This window comes from Equus quagga, chromosome 2, assembly GCF_021613505.1.
Source record: "Equus quagga isolate Etosha38 chromosome 2, UCLA_HA_Equagga_1.0, whole genome shotgun sequence".
Classification (NCBI taxonomy): domain Eukaryota; kingdom Metazoa; phylum Chordata; class Mammalia; order Perissodactyla; family Equidae; genus Equus; species Equus quagga.
In genome coordinates, this window is record NC_060268.1 from 14,198,038 (window position 1) to 14,218,733 (window position 20,696).

A 20,696-nucleotide genomic window follows, 5' to 3' on the forward strand; every position below is an offset into this window, starting at 1 on the left:
TCCACAAATGGAATTGTGTATTCATTAATGAATATAATTTTTGTTTTTATCTTTAAGGGAGGAAGAAAGGGAGGATTTTGATACTAGCACTGAGAGCAAAGAAATAGAGCAAAAGGAACTAGATCAAGATACGGTTACTGAAGATGAAGATGACCCAGGATCACATAAAAGACGCAGAAGGGGTAATACAGAGATTTCTTAAGGATGTGCTTGTTTGTTTTAATTGATAAGGCACTTTATTAATTCAGCTGTTCTGAAATATAATTAATATAACTTCCATTTGTGATTCCAAGGTGTATTTGTTTTTTAAATACCCAATTCATTGCTGTGATAAGTTTTTTAAGTGGTGACCATTCTGTTATAAAATGGTGTTATAAAGTTACATTAGTATATGAGGTCTTTAGTTACATGTTGTTTATACTTTAGGGGAGAGAGACAGTATTCATATCACTTAATAGGTCAGTTTCTCATAACTTCACCTTTTGGTCAGTCAGCGAGTTTTGTTGAGTATTTGTATTTACTGCTTTATATTAGGCCAAATAGAAGTTTTTGTTCTGTAACGTACTCATTCAGCATACATTGAATGCCTCTTCAATGTTAGTGATAGAAAGATCAGTAATGCTTGTAATTTGTGTCATATTGCTGAGAATGGGAATCTCTACCACCTTAAAATAATTCCATAAATTGCTGGATCAAAGAGAATATATTTTTTGATACAAATTACTTCTGAAGAACTTTAACCATCTTCATTTGATAACTGTTGAAGGAAATCCTTACATTTATTGTGTGCCTGTAATTTGAATGGTATCTTTTTTCTACATTCTTCTTCTTCTTCTTCTTTTTTTTTTGCTGGGGAAGATTAGCCCTGAGCTAACATCTCTTGCCAATCATCCTCATTTTTTTCTTGAGGAAGATTACTCCTGAGCTAACATCTATGCCAGTCTTTCTCTACTTTATATGTGGGTCACCACCACAATGTGGCTGCTGAGTGGTGTAGGTCTGCGCACCGGATCCAAGCCTGCCAACCCAGGCCACCAAAGTGGAACACACCAAACTTAACCACTATGCCACGGGGCTGGCCCCATACATTGTTTTCTAAATGGTTATTATAAGTAAACAGAAAGTCTCCTATATCATGGAGGCTATATTCTCTGATTACAATGCAATTGATTTAGAAATCCAAAACAAATAAACCTCATATGATTAGAGTTTTAAAACATACCTCTAAGTAATGGATCAAAGGAGAAACCAAAATGGAAACTAGAAAATATTTTAAACTAATCAATACTGCATATTAACACTTGTCAGAAACAGTCCCTCTATTTAGAGGAAAATTTATAGCTTTGATACATATTATAAAAAAGGGTACATTGAGGTAGGCATTCTTTTAAGAAGTTAGAGGTAGAAAGTAGAATAATCCCCCAAATATAAGGAAATAAGGAAACAATAGAGACAAGTAGAAATTAAGAGAAAATAAAACTACAGTAGAGAAGAAGAACAAAGCCAAAAGTTTGTTCTTTCAAAAAGACACAGATTAGACAAATCTTTGTTGAAATTGATTTTGGGAGGTGGAGTCACAATAAACAAAATTAAGACTGAAAAGGAAAGCAACATAATTACAGAGTAGAAATTTAAAAATAAGGAGACAATATATGCAAATTTTATGGGAATAAATTTGAAAATGGAGGCAAAAATGACAAAATCTTAGAAAAATATAAATTATAAAAATGGATTCATGAAAAAATTAAAAATGTGAGTGGTCTTAAACCATTAAGGATCTTGAATCAGTATTAAAAATTTTCCTACAAGGAAACATCAGTCCTGGACAACTTATAGATGAATTCTGCCAAATTTTAAAGAAGCAGATAATTTCAATCTTATACAGACTCTTTCAAGCAAAAGAAATGGAAGAAACACTCCCCAACCATTTCAGCAATATGACAGTGACTGAAACAAGAGAGTTTAATTCTTCAACACATCATAAAAGGCCAGGCAGGTCACCAGGAATATAGGCTCTTTCTGTCTTGTTGGTGCTGACATCCTTAGGGTTTTGCTCCCATCCTCATGTCCAAAAATGATTTATCACCATGTCTCCATTCTAGCTAGTTGGAAGAGGGAAAGAAGAAAGAGGCGCAACCCAGAGGTTACATATAATGCTTCTGCTCCCATCTCTTTCACCAGAAGTTTCTCGTGCAGCCATGCCTACTGGGGAAAGAGGGTCTGGGAATTGTCGTTCTTTAGGATTGCAGGGTGCCCAGCTAAAACTTAGGGATTCTGTAACCTTAAAGCAGTGGTTAGTAAACTACAGCCCACTGGCCAAATCTGCAATGCCGCCTGTTTTTTATATAACCCATGAGCCAAAATTGGTTTTTACTTTTTTAAATAGTTGAAAAAAATTTTAAAAAGTGATAATTTATGGCATGTAAAAATTATATGAAATTCAGATTTCAGTGACCATAAATAAAGTTTTATTGAACACAGCCATGCTCATTCATTTATGTATTGTCTGTGGCTGCCTTCATGCTACAATGTCAGAGTTGAATAGCTGCGACAGAAACCATATGACCCACAAAGCCTAAAATATTTAGTATCTAGCCCTTTACAGAAGTAGTTTACTGACTCCTGCCTTAGAGGAAGGACTGAATGTATGTTGCAGAATAACTAACAGACACTACCTCACTCTCCAGTATGGAGAGGGCAGATTTTTGTGTGTCCTTTTATATTTGTGTACCAGGTTCTTATCAACATAGTGTATTAAGTCTGTTTGTGCTGTAATAACAAAATACCTCAGACAAGGTGGCTTAAACAACAGAAATTTATTTTCTCACAGTCCTGGAGGCAGGAAATCCAAGATCAAGGTGCCAGCAGGGTTGATTTCTGGTGAGGCCTCTCTCCTCAGCTTGCAGATAGCGCATTCTCACTGTGTCCTCACGTGACCTTTCCTCTGTGCCCACTAGTTGGGGAGAGAACATGCTCTGGTCTCTCTTCCTCTTCTTAAAAGGACACTAGTTCTGTTGGATTAGGTCCTCACCCTTACGATCTCATTTAACCTTAATTACCTCCTTAGAGTCCCTGTCTTCAAATTCTGTCATAGTGGGGTTTAGGATTTCAACCTATGAATTTAGGGGGTATACAATTCAGTCCATAACACATAACACTTCAGGTAGCTTTGTATCATATTTTTCTAATGAAAACTTAAAATATGATGATGATGATCAAATATTGTTTCAACTACAGGGAAAAGGGGACAAAACGGATTCAAAGAATTTACAAGGCAAGAAGAGGTCAGCTGTGTAATAAGGGAGTCTCTTACTGCTGATGAAGAAGAAGCTTTAAAACAGGAACACCAACGAAAAGAGAAAGAGCTCTTAGAAAAAATCCAAAGTGCCATAGCATGTACCAATATCTTCCCCTTGGGCCGCGACCGCATGTACAGGCGATACTGGATTTTCCCTTCTATTCCTGGGTTGTTTATTGAAGAGGATTATTCTGGTCTTACTGAAGACATGCTGTTGCCTAGACCTTCCTCATTTCAGAACAATGTACAGTCTCAAGATCCTCAGGTATCCACTAAAACTGGAGAGTCTTTGATGTCTGCATCTACCTCCAACATTGACCAAGGTCCATGTGATGATTCTGTGCAGCTGCCAAAACCAGTGCATAAGCCAAATCGGTGGTGCTTTTACAGTTCTTGTGAACAGCTAGACCAGCTTATTGAAGCTCTTAATTCTAGAGGACATAGAGAAAGTGCCTTAAAAGAAACTTTGTTGCAGGAGAAAAGCAGAATATGTGAGCAGCTAGCCCGTTTTTCTGAAGAGAAATTTCATTTTTCAGGTAAATTTTCAATGAAAACTATTTCCTTTATTTTTCTCTCCACATACTCTCTGGTTCAGGAATAAACATGTTTCACACTATTAGAGCTATATTTAAAACACTTTATCTTTCATTTGGACCATGCTTTCAGTTTACAGGTTACAGAAACAGGGTTCTCTAGATTCCCCTGGGTTCCATTTGGGGTGTGAGGAGCACATCTAGCAATGTGAGAAGATACATACTCTTCCTGATCTCATGACTTTTGATCGGTAGACTCCGAATACCCAAAGTGCTATGGTTGCCATCGGTGTTAGAGATACTGAGAGTGAGTGAGGACATGCCCTAAGGGTTTGGCTGAGGGTCCAGGGACAGGTTCCATTAGTGATCACTTCCTTGGAGATTGGCTGCAAGGGCAGATCAGGTAGCAACATTTCCTATTTGATGGCTGGTTCATTGATGACAGATAAGAGAAAACAGGAAGACTTTTTAGGTGTTTTATATTACTAAATGAGAGTCTCTAGGTAGAGAATGCTTGAATTTAGGGCATAGTACCATGACTACTTTAGTTCTCTTCAGGATTAAAAACTGTAGATCACAGTTATTTTTTTAACAGCTTTACTGAGATTTAATTTATACACCGTACAATTCACCCATTTAGAGTGTACAGTTGACTGGTTTTTAGTATATTCAGGTATGTGCAGCCATCACATGGTCAATTTTAGAACATTTTCACCACCTCAAAAAGGAACCCCAAACCCTTTAGCTACCATCCCCCCATAGACCTAAGCAATCACAAATCTATTTTCTGTCTCTGTAAATTTCCTGTCTGAACATTTTATCTGAGTGGTATCATATAATATGTGGTCTTTTATGACTGACTGCTTTCACTTAGCATAATGTTTTCAGGGTTTATCTAAGTTGTAGCATATATCAATACTTCATTCATTTTTATGGCCAAATAATGTTCCATTGTGCATATATACCACGTTTTATTTACCCATATGTTAGTTGGTGGACATTTCTGCTGTTTCTACCTTTTGGCTATTATGGATAATGCTGCTATAAATATTTGCATACAAGTTTTTGTGTCAACATATGTTTTCATTTCTTTGAGTGTATACCTAAGAGTGAAATTACTGGGTCATATGGTAATTCTATTTAATTGTTTGAAGAATTTCCAGACTGTTTCCCAAAGGGGCTACACCATTTTATACTCCTGCCAGCAGTGTATGAGGGTTAAAATTTCTCCACGTCCTTGTCAACACTTGTTATTATCTGACTTTTTGAATCTAGCCATCCTAGAGGTGTGAAGTGGTACTTCATTGTGGTTTTGATGTGCGTTTTCCAAATGACTAATGACGTTGAGCATCTCTTCATGGTCTTAGTGACCATTTGTATATCTTCATTAAAAGTCTATTCAGATCTTTTTTATTTATTGGATTTTTTTTTTTTTTTTGAGGACGATTAGCCCTGAGCTAATATCTGCTGCCAATCCTCCTCTTTTTGCTGAGGAAGACTGGCCCTGAGCTAACGTCCATGCCCGTCTTCCTCTACTTTATATGTGGGATGCCTACCATAGCATGACTTGCCAGGCGGTGCCATGCCCGCACCTGGGATCTGAACCAGCGAACCCCGGACCACCAAAGTGGAACATATGCACTTAACCGCTGAGCCACCAGACTGGCCCCTATTTATTGGATTTTTTATTGGATTATTTGTCCTTCTATTGAGTTGTAAGAGTTCTTTATATATTCTAGATACAAGTCCCTTATCAGATGTATGATATGCAAACATTTTCTCCCCCGCCCTTTTTTTTCCTGCACTCAAGGATTTACTGTGTTTTTATATCCATTATCTCACAATCATAACAGTCACATGAGGTAATTGAATTTTTTAATAAGAAAATCATAATAAAGATATTTGATAACTATTTCAGACAAAGCTCAGACTGATAGCAAGCCTACATATAGTCGAGGAAGATCTTCCAATGCATATGATCCATCTCAGATGTCTGCAGAAAGGCAGCTTGAATTGAGGCTGAGAGATTTTCTATTGGATATTGAAGACAGAATCTATCAAGGGACATTAGGAGCAATCAAGGTTTGTACCTGGTCCCACTTTTTGTTTACCTAATTACCAGAATTTTGGTCATATTTGTTAATTTATTTGATATAGGCAAGGCATGTGTGTTTTGAGTAAATACCACGAAGGGATACATTTTTTATGAAAACTTGTTTATTCCCTTGTATCAAAATGTTTCTATATGGATAGAAATCTTTCTTAAATATAACTATCTGCTTTCTTAAACGGAATTTAATGAACATAATTGACTTTTAAAATAGTTATTTTTAGTATTTTTAAAATCTGTTTTATGGTGTTTTCATCCGAGATGTTGAAATGTGTAAGGATATTTTCTTCTTCCTTGACCAGCTCCTGCCTGCTCTGCTGAGTCTGGTTTGTTTATTGGTTTCTTTGTTACCTTTTTAAAATCTGTAAGTAATTCATGCTTGATATGTGTGTTCTGTTCATTCCTTTGCTATCATTTGTCACTTTTTTTGCTACTGTCAGGTGACCAATCTTAGAATTGTTTATGATTTCCCTATATAGAGAGTAAGGAATTAAAGCTTCCATCTATGAATGACACGAATTCCATTTTGGCCACTTAGTAACCTTATTTTTAGATCCCTTTTTGATTCACAATCTGTTCTAGAATATTCATGAATTTTTCATATGTACATTGTACCTCATACTTCTTAGGAACAACATACGCCTTTTTTCAGGGTTAGTAAATTTGGGTTTTGTTACAGGTTACAGATCGACACATCTGGAGATCAGCATTAGAAAGTGGACGGTATGAGCTGTTAAGTGAGGAAAACAAGGAAAATGGGATAATTAAAACTGTGAATGAAGATGTAGAAGAGGTGGAAATCGATGAGCAAACGAAGGTCATAGTAAAAGACAGGTACAAAAAGGATTTTTTTAAAGTAACCATCACTTTTCCTTGCTGCTTTACTTACAAGTTTTTTTAAGTAAATGTTTCTTTTTCTTCAAAAAATTGTTTTAAAATCTTGTCGTGAAGACTTTAATATTTGTAACTGCTCAAGTGATGATTTTGTTAAACCTCAGGCTCTTTGTTACTCCAGTTTGTACTAGTGCAGCCGGAAGACGACTTATTAGGATAATGATAATTTCTCAAGTTTAAAAAAAAGTCTTTGAACTTAAGATTTTATTAACTTCAGAAAATAACTTTATACTACCCTTTTTTTCTGTAGGAAAACTTGATAAATTATGGTAGACTTAAATATTATTTGAACTATTAATCAGAACCTCTGTCTGTATATCTATAGATAGATACTTCTGCTTTTCAGAGTTATTTTGGATAGTATCTGCGCTTAAGGAGTTTATTATCTAGAAGGAAATGGTGGAGAGACATGAAGTAGCAATTAGAGAACAGGGTAGGAGTCTGGTAAAAGTACATGCCCAGTCGATTGTGGTATATCGTGGAGGCTGCTTGTCATGGTAGAACATGGAGGACAGCAAGTGAGTGTTTGAGGAGGTGACTGCAAACCTGAGCCCTAAAGTGGAGAGGATGTGAGACTGGGAGGGAAGACCGCATACCAGAGGCTCTCAGAGAACGGACTCGTACCTTGAAAGGATCATTTTAGCTGCAGCATGGAGATGTGTTGCAAAGGCGGTAAGATTGGAGGCTGAGGACCTAGTTAGGAGGCAGCAGTAAGCGTCCTACCCAGTAAAAACTGAAGCAAGAGAAACTGCCTGAGATTCTTATCCTTTAAGGCCCGTCACAGTGTCGCCTCTCTGAAACCTTTCCCCTAAGCCATATCTCATCCGTCTTTCCTCCTCCAAATATTTGCCCTTCTGACCTCCTTAAATGACTTAATATTTAGTTTAACTTTTGATTCGTGTATTTATCTCCCTTTCCTACTAGCTTATGAGAGTTCCTTGAGATTGAGGAAACTGTTTCTTACACAGGTGTAAGTAAGCTTTTGGATGAATGAGTGGATTCAGGTTTCACCTAATAGTGTGTTTAAGTATCATAAACACTTCATTGTTTTAATTGTAGACTTTTGGGCGTAAAAACAGAAACTCCAAGTACTGTCTCAACTACTGCAAGTACGCCACAGTCAGTGAGCAACGTGGTTCACCATCTGGCAATGGCACTGTTTCAAATAGAGCAGGGCATTGAGCGGCGTTTTCTCAAAGCTCCGCTTGGTATGTATCTGATTTTGGTTCAAAATATTAGTTATGTTTTAAATGATTTTGAAATTTCCCTTTAATTAATAGAATTTTATTGGCTGACATAATGAAATTGATTGACTAATTTGAGTTTGTACTTTCATTTCATAAAGAATTCACTTAAAATATTCTTTCAGGTGAAATTTATTTTTTAAATAATACTTAAATACTATTTTTAAAAATTTATTCTAGATAATTATTCATTTTAAATAATGTCTTTTTAACTGTTTCTGTCAACCTCTTGTTTTGTGAAAGTTTCATCAAAAGAAAGATTACCCAAAACCTGTGATTAGCCAGACCCTGAATAATCAAAGATTATACATAAATTTTTTGTTGTTATTATTTAAAACAGAACCCCAAAGAAGGTACTCAAATATCCACCATTAGGGCTCTGGTTTAATAATGTGAGTCACTAACCTGAGCACTGTGTAAGAAGTGCTAAATCAAAAATATCAAGTGTTAAAGGGTACACAGATGAAGAAATGCTCTATAATTTATAGTTAGGATGATAAAAATAATACTGTCTGGATCATGTTTCAACAATTCATTAAACAAATATGCATTTAGGGACTAATAATCCAGGAACATAATCATGTCTTTAGTCATATGTCTTTCAAGTTCTAAATCAATTTTCATGTCATAACTGCCTTTACTTTCCTGTGGTCTTTCTGAAATGTTGAATTAATTTATAATTCATTGTATCAAGAAAGTTTATATCTCAGTAGTGGGGTATCAGAATGAACAGTTTTTTAAAACCATGTCTTTTGGTCTCATATTGAGAGGGCAACTTGAATAGACTAAAATCCTTCAAAAATTATTTGAATATTACCTTGTTGAGTAGTAAGAACAGAGATTTCATAAATAGATGGTGCTATCAGAGCAATTTTGGCATGTGAATATATTTGTAAAATGTCTATTTTTAAATTGAAGAGCTTGTGGCCAGTATCTCATTGTTCTAATAAGCCTATTCATACTTTTTATAAATTGATAATTCCACCATGAGCTTAGTAACTCACTTTTCATGTTGAAAGTACCAGTGGTAAGAAATGAAATACATATGATCACAGCTTACGAAGATATTAGAGTTTGTATTTCTTATATCACTGTTACCCAGTCTTCAGTATTTCTTAATATTTTCTGTGTCTAAATCAAATTATGTGTACAGGGAATCTCTCTGTATTTTGTACAACCACATGTGAATCTACAATTACTCAATTAAAATTTCAATTAAAAGTTATAAATCACGTAGCTCTCATAAATGTAAGCTATTACTACTACTCATTAATCTTGTGATTCCAAAAGGGATGAGGGATAAAATGCAATTCTGCTGATTTTTCTACTTCTGAAATTGCCATCAATTACAGTTGTTTATAAGTTCAAGGAGAAAAACATCAAATTGTTTGGTGTGTCTGTATTTTCATCAGTACATCTTATTAAATATTTAGAAAAAGGAAAACAGTTACCACTGGGAGATGTTACAATTTATGTCTAGTAGGTTATATGAGAGCTGAGAGCTATAGTGTTCCTTATGCTGGTTTGTATACAGCAGTGTTAGAACATTCATTTCATCCTGAGAGATATAGAAGAAACAATTTTAATTTGGGATCTTAAAAAATAAGTGAAATAAGAAAAATTTAAAAGTACAAGTATGTCCATTTTATTCTAGTGATTAATCCTATTGATAAAATTAGGCTTTTTTAACTTGGGGAAGATAATCATATTTCAATTATTTTAGGTAAGATCTCTGAGAATTGTTTGTTTAGGTTAATAATTTCATCATTTATAAAGTCATGCTTATGGTTAAACCCTTAAGCTATGAGAAAAACCTCTCAAACTAACTTTATCAATTTGAAATTAGGTAACACAGAAATTAATAAAGGTCAAAAGGGAGATAGAAAACAAAAGGACAAGGAAAAGAGAGAGGAAGATCAATCTAGTGTGAGAGATGGTAAATTTTTAACTTTTTAAAGAACTTTGTCCTTTTAAAAAACCATGATTTTACTTCCTATATTGCTGAATACTGGTTTGCATATTTAGCTTTTGAAGGAAAGCCTTGGATTTGCTTTATCTGTGCTAGTATAATGGAAGATAAAAGAGAAATGACATTTCTGCCAATGAGAGTTGTATAATCGGGAGAAGAAGCAAGGATCAAGATAAGAAAACAGTTAACAGAAAAATGGAATCAATTGTATACACTGTTTATCGTTATTCAAGTACTATATGAAAGTAGAAAAATGTGGACATCCATCTATATTTATATTTTATGTTTATAATTTTTTAAAGTGGGTAAGAGTAGGTGGGATAAAAATTGGACTTTGAACCCAGCACTCGTTTAGTTTTCTTAAAGCACCTCTTTATCAAAAGCTATAGTGTTTCACCAACCGTTAAGTTAAAAACCATTCAAACTGACTTGCAAGGATCCAAAGGTTCTTCATAATTTGTTGTTCTCTCCCGCTCTTCCACATTGGCCTCTGCAACCTTATTTCGTGCCATTGGCAATAAGAATGCCCCTTTGAAGAATGAATGGTTTATCCAGAAAGATATCTTCAAGGTCTTTGAACTAGCAATTCTTGTTTGCTCCTTCCTTGGAGGTTCCACTAAGGCCAGAAGTTTTCATGAACCCTTATATCAAAAAACCAAGATAAGTAGAAAGCTCACAATGAGAGAGTATAAATAAATCAAATGGTCTATATTATTGCATTTATTTCCCACTTACTAACATTTCTCTTTAGCTTTGTCCTAAGAGCCATTTGACCCATCCATTTTTTTCCCTCTCCCAGTGAGTTATTAATCTCAGTTATTTTTAGAAGTTCTGAGGCTTTTTCATACTGGTTGGTTATTTACTTATATTTTCAAACTTTTACTTCTTAAAACATATTAAAGATAGTTATTTATTTTCTCTAATTCTAATATCTTAAGTCTTTATGGGTCAGATTCTGCTGGCTCTTGCTTATAGTATTTTGTTTCCACGTGTGCCTGTGGGTTTTGACTGTTAACTCTCATTCCTCAGAACTTGATCTATGGAAATTTCTTCAGAGAGAATTTGCAAAGATTTGTATTTGTTTCCACCATTCACCCGAAGTCACTACCAACTGTGGACCACTTTAAAATCTTAGCCTGTGTTTCTCAGGTTTTAAACCTGTTCAAGGATTTGCTGGTAGTTACGTATTCTCAGGGTAGATTTATTTCCCCTGTCCACCCAACACCAAGATCCAGATAAGCAGATTTCCTTGCTACTTCTGTCTTTTTCCGTGGTACCCTTTTCTACCCTGACACTTGAAAGTGTAGCCCTTGGGGGTCCTAGGTTTTTAGGTGAACGCTCACCAAAACATTGATTGGGCCTTAGGTTTCCTGTCCTGTCTCTCTCACCCTACCAAGCAGTCACACACGAGCTCAAGATCTACTAGTGTTTGGCAGGTGTGTTGCTTTATGATTTCCCAGCTATATTAAAAATTTCTTAAAGGTAGGGACCATACAATAAACTTGTTTCATGTCTTCTAAAGTGCTGCATATAGGAGGAGCAATATAATGCAGGAATAATGATAATAGTAGCGTTTACTCTGTGACAGACAGTTTACATGTCTTATGTGTATTATCTTGTTTAATCTTCTGACAACCCTTGGAAATAGATGCTATCCACATATTACCGTTGAGGAACCTGAGGCACAGAGGTGTTAAGTAACTTGCCCAAGCTCACATAGGGGAACTAGGACTCATCTCAAGGCAAACTGACTCTAGAGCCCACGCATAATGGTTCTCTTAACCATTATGCTACTGCCCAAGAGGTTTTATTTGAGGATAATAGTAGGAAATATGGCATGATAGGACTAAACTATGTATGGAGTCTTATATACTTTGCAGAATTTTGATGTGGTAGGCCCTTCATAATTAAGTATAATGTCTTAGGAAAACTAAGGTGGTAGCAATATTGAAGATTAATTGAAGGTGGAAATCGCATGCCAGTATAAAATGATAGGGTGGCTAGATTAATGACACCTAGCCAAATGACTCTTAATAGATTTTTTAGCCCAGAACACAAAAGAATGATGTTATTAATGACAGAAGGTTTCAAATGTTTCTGTATGAATATTGGTGCTGAAAGGTCTTTTTAGGGGGTATTAACTTACATCATTTTAAAAATAATATTTTCTTAGAGATAGACAATATAGTTGGCATTTATACATAATTAATATTTTCATTAACAGCATTGAGATAGAATCACATAAGTAAAATTCACCCTTTTAAAGCGTACACTTCAGTGGTTTTGAGTATATTCACAGTGTACAGCCATCCACAACTAACTAACTTTAGAACATTTTCATCAGCCCCAAAAGAAACCTCATATGTGATTGATGTTTAACTTAGAGAGCAGTCCATCTTTTATCTGAAAATGAGGAAGTAACATTCTTGATTCAAATGAATAGTAGTTGACTCATAATCATATTTAGCCAGTTTTCTGAATTAGATCAAGATTTGATACAAAGACTAGATTAAGAACACATTGCCTGAGTTATTTTTATCTTTTAACTATTGAAATCCCCAAGCATTTGATTTACAGATTTAAGTAATTCCTTATGTCACAAACAAGATATGGCTCAGCAAATATTTTCTTTAAATATTTTTTTTAATATCAACACAGTCTTTTTGTTAAGCATTAGAAGAGAAGAATGGTAAAATCTAGCTTGTCTAAACTATCAAGAAAATACCTCTGGGAGATGTCTAGGGTTTTTCTGGAAACTTTCATCACTTTCCTTCTTCATTTAAGATGCCAGCGACAGTGGGCGTTCTTATAAAACAGTCCTGGACCGCTGGAGAGAGTCTCTCCTTTCTTCTGCTAGTCTATCCCAAGTCTTTCTTCATCTCTCCACCTTGGATCGTAGTGTGATATGGTCTAAATCTATACTGAATGCTCGTTGCAAGATATGCCGAAAGAAGGGTGATGCTGAAAACATGGTCCTTTGTGATGGCTGTGATCGGGGCCATCATACCTACTGTGTTCGACCAAAGCTCAAGGTATGTTTTCTTCTTCTACTTCTCTGATTAGAATTAAGACATTGAGATTTTGAGTGACTGATGATTAACGATCATTTATGTGATTTGCCAGACTGTGCCTGAAGGAGATTGGTTTTGTCCAGAGTGTCGGCCAAAGCAACGTTCTAGAAGACTCTCCTCTAGGCAGAGACCATCTTTGGAAAGTGATGAAGAGATGGAAGACAGTATGGAAGGTGAGGATGTTGAAGTTGATGATGATGATGAAGAGGGTCAAAGTGAAGAGGAAGAATATGAGGTAGAACAAGAGGAAGAAGACTCCCAAGAAGAGGAAGACATCAGGTAAGGCCTAGCAAGCAATAAAATAAGAGTTGGTGAGTCTTCACTAGATAATCTCTTGACTATTCAAATACAACTGGAATGGTTGGAGTCCATAATTTTTTTTAAATCGCTATGTAATATAGTGGTCTGAAGTTACCCTTGCCTTACGTATTACAAACATTTGAAATTATTCACAAGGGAGTATAGTACCTGTGTGAGTTTAGCCAGATCGTAAAATCAAGTATGAGTTCAAGTTTGGACAGGAATGCCAATTCACACCCACATCAAGGTTGATTTTACTTAATTTTATGCCTCAAGCAGCAAATAAGCAGTCCAGAGGGTATTCATGAGATAAAGATAACGTAGCTTCCCAGTGCCTCACTTACCTTCTCAAGGGTTATACCCAAATATTGGTGATCTTGACAGACTACAGAGAGAGAGATGCCAGGAAACACATTGTATTTTTATACTTCTACCACATCAGCACCCAGAAACAACTTCTATACTACCATGTAACCAAGTGCTCTGCAATTTAGCGAGTTATGTCACCGAGGCCTAAAGAGGCCTAACGAATGGGTTGGGGGCCTGGTTATTGCAGCTGTGGCAGCACTGAGGGAATCTCCCCTTATTTGTCCCTAAGGCCTCCCCCCATTTTTAACATTTGAACATTCCCATTCATGTGGAATCAGGAAAGTGAATGTGAAACAAGGGCAACTTAGAGCTGACAGAATACAAAAGGCCACAGTCTGAGGAAGATAACTAGGGAGAGCCACCCATCTATTTTAAATAAGTCATTGTTTTGTAATAGCTCCGACTAGCAGGAGCCATTTTCTCTGTCGCTTGTAAGGGCAGTATTGTGTTAAGCATAAAGATAATAGAAAATTTGGAGAATTGTTGGCAATGTGTTAGGTAAACTGGAAGTCCAGGGATGTGGGAAGATGAATAAAAGGAGGCTTACTGGGATGGCTTCATCCTTATCTGCAACTTAAAGGCAATTAAAAGATTGAATCTAAGTTTGTATTTTTCAGTAAGAATCTAAGATGGCAAAGAGATTCTTGGCTTGGTATTCAGGAACCACAGGTTTAAGGCCTACTTTGGTGGCAGCCTCTGGCCAAAACTGTAGGTTACCTCAATATCAATGGTAATGAAAAATGACAGTCTCCTGTAGCATAAGGAGACAAAAGATTTGCATTTTAAGATTAATTCATCACTCTCTTAAGTTCTTCACCATGGTTAAGTCCATGTGTTGGTTCTCCTGAGGACTTTATTATAGTTTATCATAATTTAGGATTTCATTTTCATGATGATGTCTTGGAGTTACCAAGAAAGTATTCAATATTCCCTTTGCATTACAAAGAAATATATGAAAGCACACTTTAGATTTCTATGAAAAATTTGTTGGCTCTAAGTTTACAGAATTTAATATAGAATAAGTCTCAGTAATATAGAAAAGTAAATCTGTAGAACTCATTGGCTGAGTAGTAGAACAAGGAGAATGGAAGTAATCATATGTTCATCATTGTTCTGTACAGTAATTGTGTTTTCTAACAATATTTATAGCCCACCAAAACGAGGAAGACCGCAAGTTAGATTGCCAATTAAAACAAGAGGGAGACTTAGCTCCTCTTTCTCAAGTCGTGGCCAACGACAGGATCCTGGAAGATACACTTCAAGGAGTCAGCAGAGTACGCCCAAGACAACTGGTCCCTCTAAAACCACTGGGAGAAGCCTGAGAAAGATCAAATCTGCTCCTCCTACAGAAACTAAATCTTTAAGAATTGCCAGTCGTTCTACTCGCCAGAGTCATGGCCCACTGCAAGCAGATGTATTTGTGGAACTACTTAGTCCGCGTAGAAAACGCAGAGGCAGGAAAAGTGCTAATAATACACCAGAAAATAGTCCCAACTTCCCTAACTTCAGAGTTATTGCCACAAAGTCAAGTGAGCAGTCAAGATCTCTAAATGTTGTTTCAAAACTTTGTCTCCAAGATAGTGAATCCAAGAGAAGAGGCAGGAAAAGACAATCTACAGGTACGAAAAAGTCTAATTAAAACTATCCTTAGCTAAGAAAATTGAATAATTTGGAAAGATTGAGTGTTGAGATACTTTGGATTATTTTTCAAAGGCTGTCACTAAGGTCTGTCACAGAGCTGTTGGGGCCAGCCTGCTGGCATAGTGGTTAAGTCTGTGTGCTCTGCTTCGGCTGTCCAGGGTTCACAGGTTTGGATCCTGGGCGCAGACCTATGCACCACCCATAAAACCGTTCTGTGCCAGGGTCCCACAGACAAAATATAGGAAGATTGGCACACATGTTAGCTCAGGACCAATCTTCCTCACCAAAAAAAAAGTTGTTAGGGAGCAGCCTGACCAGAAACATAACATTCATTGAAGGGGCAGCTATTTGGGGAATAAAGGTAAACTACATTACTGGTATTTCTACTAGCATAACAGGCTGGTTGTAAGAAATTTGCAAACAGAGTTCTGATTTTAATGGAGAAATTTGGCCAATATTTGAACAGTCTCAGTATAACACATTTCATTCTTTTCCACCTTTTCCTCCTTCAAAATACACATACCACCCATCATCACCTAGATAAGCTACATTAGGTTATTCGGTGAGGTTCCTATCTGGCATACTGAATTTGGAGGCGGGAGAGAGTTGGGGCAGTAATAATGTTAGGCAGTGATCACTAGCTATCTTTTTAATTCTGATAAAGGTTGTTTATAGTAATCTACCCATATAATAATCTCTTTATCTATTTATCTCTTCAATCCTATCCTTTTTTTTCAATGTCAGTAGTAATAAAACTTTTATATTTCCAAAAATGGTACTGTTCTTTGAAGAACGGTAGATGGGTTGTATTGCATTATTCAAACACATGGCAAGATTAAGGAATTCACTGGTGAAAGAATAGAACATTTCGTCTGCTTATGCCGTCACCCAATTGTCAGGTTTGGGGGGACTATCAGGTAACTTTATACCAAGATCTAATTCATCCTGTTTTGCTCTTCCACAGTTTGAACTCCAAGCTATTTGGAAAAATAATACACCTGAAACATTTTCATGCAAACAACTCTGCTGAAAAGTATTTTAGTTGTTAATCGATTTGTGAAATTACTAACCTGGTTCTAAGGACAAATAAAGGGGGAATTGTGTAGATTTACATTTGAGTAGAGAATTTAAATACTTGAATTAATATATGGACTATACTACTTTTCTAATTCATACATCTTAGATTTCATTATATACACTGTAGATGTTATGAGAAAGCATTTTGCTTTAAGAAAATTCTTAATATAAAATTAAGATTTATGTGAACAATCTTTTACTTCATCGTTGAGAATTACTTTTCTCTTATGCAAGGTAATTTATAAAGAGGCCTAGTAGATAGATCTGAGGAGATTACTTTCCTAAGAATGTGTTTCAGGAAATACTAGAGAATTGCTTACTTTTATTTTACTGTACTTGAAAATGTACTTTTAATAAAATGGAGTAAAAAACAATCTACAAACTTTGTGTTCTAGAATTTTCTTCTGTATTACACTCTATCTACAATGTGTTACCAATGAATGTTTAATTCAACTGGAAATTTTTAAGCTTGAAAGGGAAATAGTGAATATTTGGTCCAGATTTTCGTCTCTCTTGGAATGTTAGTTTGACATCTCAGTAGATAGAGTGTCAATTTCCTGTTTGAATTTAGTTTGTGTTTGTATGCCCTGTTTAGCTTGTGGTGATCAAATATTTTGCTTTGTCATCACCTAAAATTAATTTACTTATTTCTTCAGAGTCCTCTCCTGTGACTCTGAGTCGAAGGAGTTCAGGCCGACAGGGAGGAGTTCATGAACTGTCTGCTTTTGAACAGCTTGTTGTGGAGTTGGTACGGCATGATGACAGCTGGCCTTTTTTGAAACTTGTTTCTAAAATCCAGGTAATATTATTAGACTTTGTAAAATGTATTAATGTATATTATCTGATTTAGTCTGCATGGCAACTTCGAGGTAGTCAAAACACCTGTTAGTCACTGTCTTCCCTTTTTTTGGAGGAAAAAAAAATTCTTGGAAAGTTGGTTCCTGTGTTGAAAAAATGAAGTTAGCATAATCTCCTCAGTCCCTTCCAATCCTGTGACTGATTCTTATAAATGATGACAGTGTGTTGAAATAACCTGAATGTTTTATTCTGTGTAATAAATATGAGTAGAATTAATTCAACCGACTACCATTATTCGTATTTCTGTTATGTAAAACAGTGGTTCTCAAATTTCAGCATATACCATAATCACCTGGAGGGCTTGTTAAGACACAGATTACTGGGCCCCACTCTAGAGTTCCTGATTCACAGGTCTGGGATGATACCCAACCATTTGCATTACTGACAGGTCCTCAGATGATGCTGATGGTGCTGGCCCAGAGACCACAGTTTGAGAAACATTGATGTAAAAGATAGGTACTCTTAAATAACAGAGATGGCCTAACCTAACGAGGGGATCTGAGATGGCACTATACTTACTTATATATGTGTGGCAGAACGTGATATGGTATAGCAGAGACAGGCCAGCATGCACTGCTGTAAGAGAAATTACAGTGGTCTTTCAGAAATAGAGGAGAAAAAGAGATTGATGAGAGCATTTCAGAGGGAAGGAATAGTAGGAATTAGAAAGTTTTTAATGGAAGAACTATTTGGTCTGGTCATTGAAGAAAGATGGAATTTTAACAGTGGGAAATGGAATAAGGACATGTCAGGAAGAGGGGACGATAAGATTAAGACCCAGAAATGAGAATATGGGGACAGGTAAGTAGTGTGAATAGAGCAGAGGGGGTGTGAGAGAGGCTCAGACACAACTAGATTATACAGGGTCTCACTTGTCAGGGTTAGGTGAAGTTTTCTGAATGAAAAAGTGACAGCACCAGAATTCTACTTTGAGATATCTAGAGCAAGAATGTGAAAGATTAATTAACATTGAATAGCATCTTATAAAAATTAAATCTCAGTTTGACTCTAGCTCATTTTTCCTGAGTAGTTTTTGTGCTGAATTAAGTTTTGTTACATACGTTTTACTCTTTATTACAAATGCAATAATGCTCATTAAAGAAATTTTTATGGATCTATGTATGTATCTATAGAGAGAGGAAGAGAGCACACAGGCAAAACCATAATCTTCTTCTCTTCACAGTACATTAACATTTTTTATAGTATCAGATAGGCTTCTACGACATTATAGAGACTGAAATGTATTATGTGGTTTTAATGGAATAATAGTATTCAGAGGCTAATATTCAGTTGCTTTTAAGTGCAAGACCTTCATGTATTTGATCGCTTATCTCTGATAGATCTTTTTATAGGAGAGATATATTTGAATTATTTTACAGGTCCCAGACTATTATGACATCATCAAAAAACCCATTGCCTTAAATATAATTCGTGAAAAAGTGAACAAATGTGAATATAAATTAGCATGTAAGTAATTTATGTTTTTCTCTAATTGTTTTTGTTTAAAGAGATTGCAATGATGTATACTAATGTAATTGTGTACCTGGCATCCCAGGAGGTCCCTAAAATGTTTGTGTATATAGAGATGAAAGATGATGGGGATGGAATGAGTTAAAGACATTTTACAGAATCTGATCCTAATAGAAGTTCTGTATAATTATATAACGTATCTAATTACATAATTGCATGGTTTCAGTAAAACAGTTTTAAAGTATTTATAGTTAAACAGTTTTAAGCTTCAGTTCTGCTATCTTGTTTCAGAGTGTTCAGTTTCTAAAGAGAAAAGTGGGCTTCCATTTTCTTAATGTTTCCGGATATGATATAAACACAAATAATATTTATACTTTATGTACTTTCATCCTAATCTCATTTGTTTTTTCTTTCCAGCTGAGTTTATCGATGATATTGAGTTAATGTTTTCGAACTGCTTTGAATACAACCCTCGTAACACAAGTGAAGCAAAAGCTGGAACTAGGCTTCAAGCATTTTTTCATATTCAGGCTCAAAAACTTGGACTCCACGTCACAGCTGGCAGTGTGGATCAAGTTAGCACACCACCGGCTGCCAAAAAGTCGCGAATCTAACTTTGTCCTTCTAAAGGATATATTTGAGGAAAACAAATTGTTCATGAAAATGGAACATTAAATCATGCTCTAAAGCAGACGTATATGTATAAAGCAATAACAACTGATTGACCACCTTGAAGTGTGGCCTGCACTATATTCTCAATTTTAATATTAAGCACTCAGGAGAATGTAGGAAAGATTTCCTTTGCTACAGTTTTGTTCAGTATCTGATAAGTTTGATAGATGTATTGGATACAGTACTGGTTTACAGAGGTTTTTGTACATTTTTGAGATCATTCATGTGTCCCAATATCCTGGAAAATATTTTTTCACCTATGACTTATTTTGTCATGGGTGATTTTTTTTTAGAAGTGTGGTATTAAGGGAGATTTGTCTACACAGATAAATCTTCTGTTATAGCACAGTTTAGAAAAAAGTGTTTATGTCTAAGAAGTGTTTAATGAACACATTCTTTCAACACTATACATGAATGGATCCAATTTTATGTCCTTGAAGTGCTGTGCCAGTGCGGGCTGGAGGTGTTAAGTCTGAGTTTATTAACTAGATATTTATTTAGCATTCAAAGTAATTTGTGAATTTGTTTTGTATTTATAAAATTTGTACCTGGAAAATGTTCTTTAATTTTTTTAAACATGTTACTGTGTTTTTGTTTCTCTAACTTCCTTAATGATCAGTTATTAAAAGATAACACGCTCTCTTTTCCCTGCGAGTTCTTTCAGTTTTACAGAACTGTATCATAAGTTTCTATGTACAACTTTGTAAGTGTACAAATAAAATGATACCTTTTTTTCAAGTATTCTGAATTTCTCAAATTTTTACAAATCAGAATTGGACTTCTAATGTGATACATGCAGACCACAGGAGCCAATGTTTTATTGTAGCTGAGTCTCTATAGCAGTGATTTACATCTTTTTCTGCCCAAACCCTGGCAGAGTAAAGATACCTCCCATCAGTAACAGTAACATTCTATGGCAGGGATTCTCATTACAAGGAGGAAAGAAAGTTTGGCATACGCCCACCTAATTAGGAAACACCACCCTGGAAATTTTTAAAAAATAAAATAGAAAGTGCTGTTTCTTAGGTGTGGAAGAACCACAGAGGTCGAAGTTTTGTAGGATTAGCTGTTCCTTTTTAGGATGCAGAAGGCAGGTCTCCTCTCTAGGGCTTTTTTGGGAGGCAGGAGAGAGAACCGTCCCTCTATTTTCTCGTTTTTATTTTCTCATCTGAAATCTTAAGGATACTGTA

The 20,696-nt window shown here is 35.7% G+C and overlaps 1 protein-coding gene across 2 annotated transcripts in view; it reads left to right on the forward strand.

The window, feature by feature from the left end:
- BAZ1A (bromodomain adjacent to zinc finger domain 1A) overlaps positions 1-20,247 on the forward strand; it is an 83,468-nt gene extending 63,221 nt beyond the window's left edge. Inside the window, exons 17-27 of one of the 2 annotated variants that reach the window (XM_046652978.1) lie at positions 58-182; positions 3,238-3,834; positions 5,750-5,913; positions 6,621-6,775; positions 7,895-8,043; positions 12,833-13,080; positions 13,172-13,398; positions 14,938-15,407; positions 17,163-17,305; positions 18,744-18,831; positions 19,252-20,247. In XM_046652978.1, coding sequence (XP_046508934.1) covers positions 58-182; positions 3,238-3,834; positions 5,750-5,913; positions 6,621-6,775; positions 7,895-8,043; positions 12,833-13,080; positions 13,172-13,398; positions 14,938-15,407; positions 17,163-17,305; positions 18,744-18,831; positions 19,252-19,448 — 2,563 coding nt within the window. In that variant the 3' untranslated portion in view covers positions 19,449-20,247. Of the gene's footprint in view, positions 1-57; positions 183-3,237; positions 3,835-5,749; positions 5,914-6,620; positions 6,776-7,894; positions 8,044-12,832; positions 13,081-13,171; positions 13,399-14,937; positions 15,408-16,393; positions 17,141-17,162; positions 17,306-18,743; positions 18,832-19,251 lie in introns of those variants that run through there. The other variant, XM_046652979.1, reaches the window with a different exon arrangement.
- Positions 20,248-20,696: the final 449 nt, after the last annotated feature.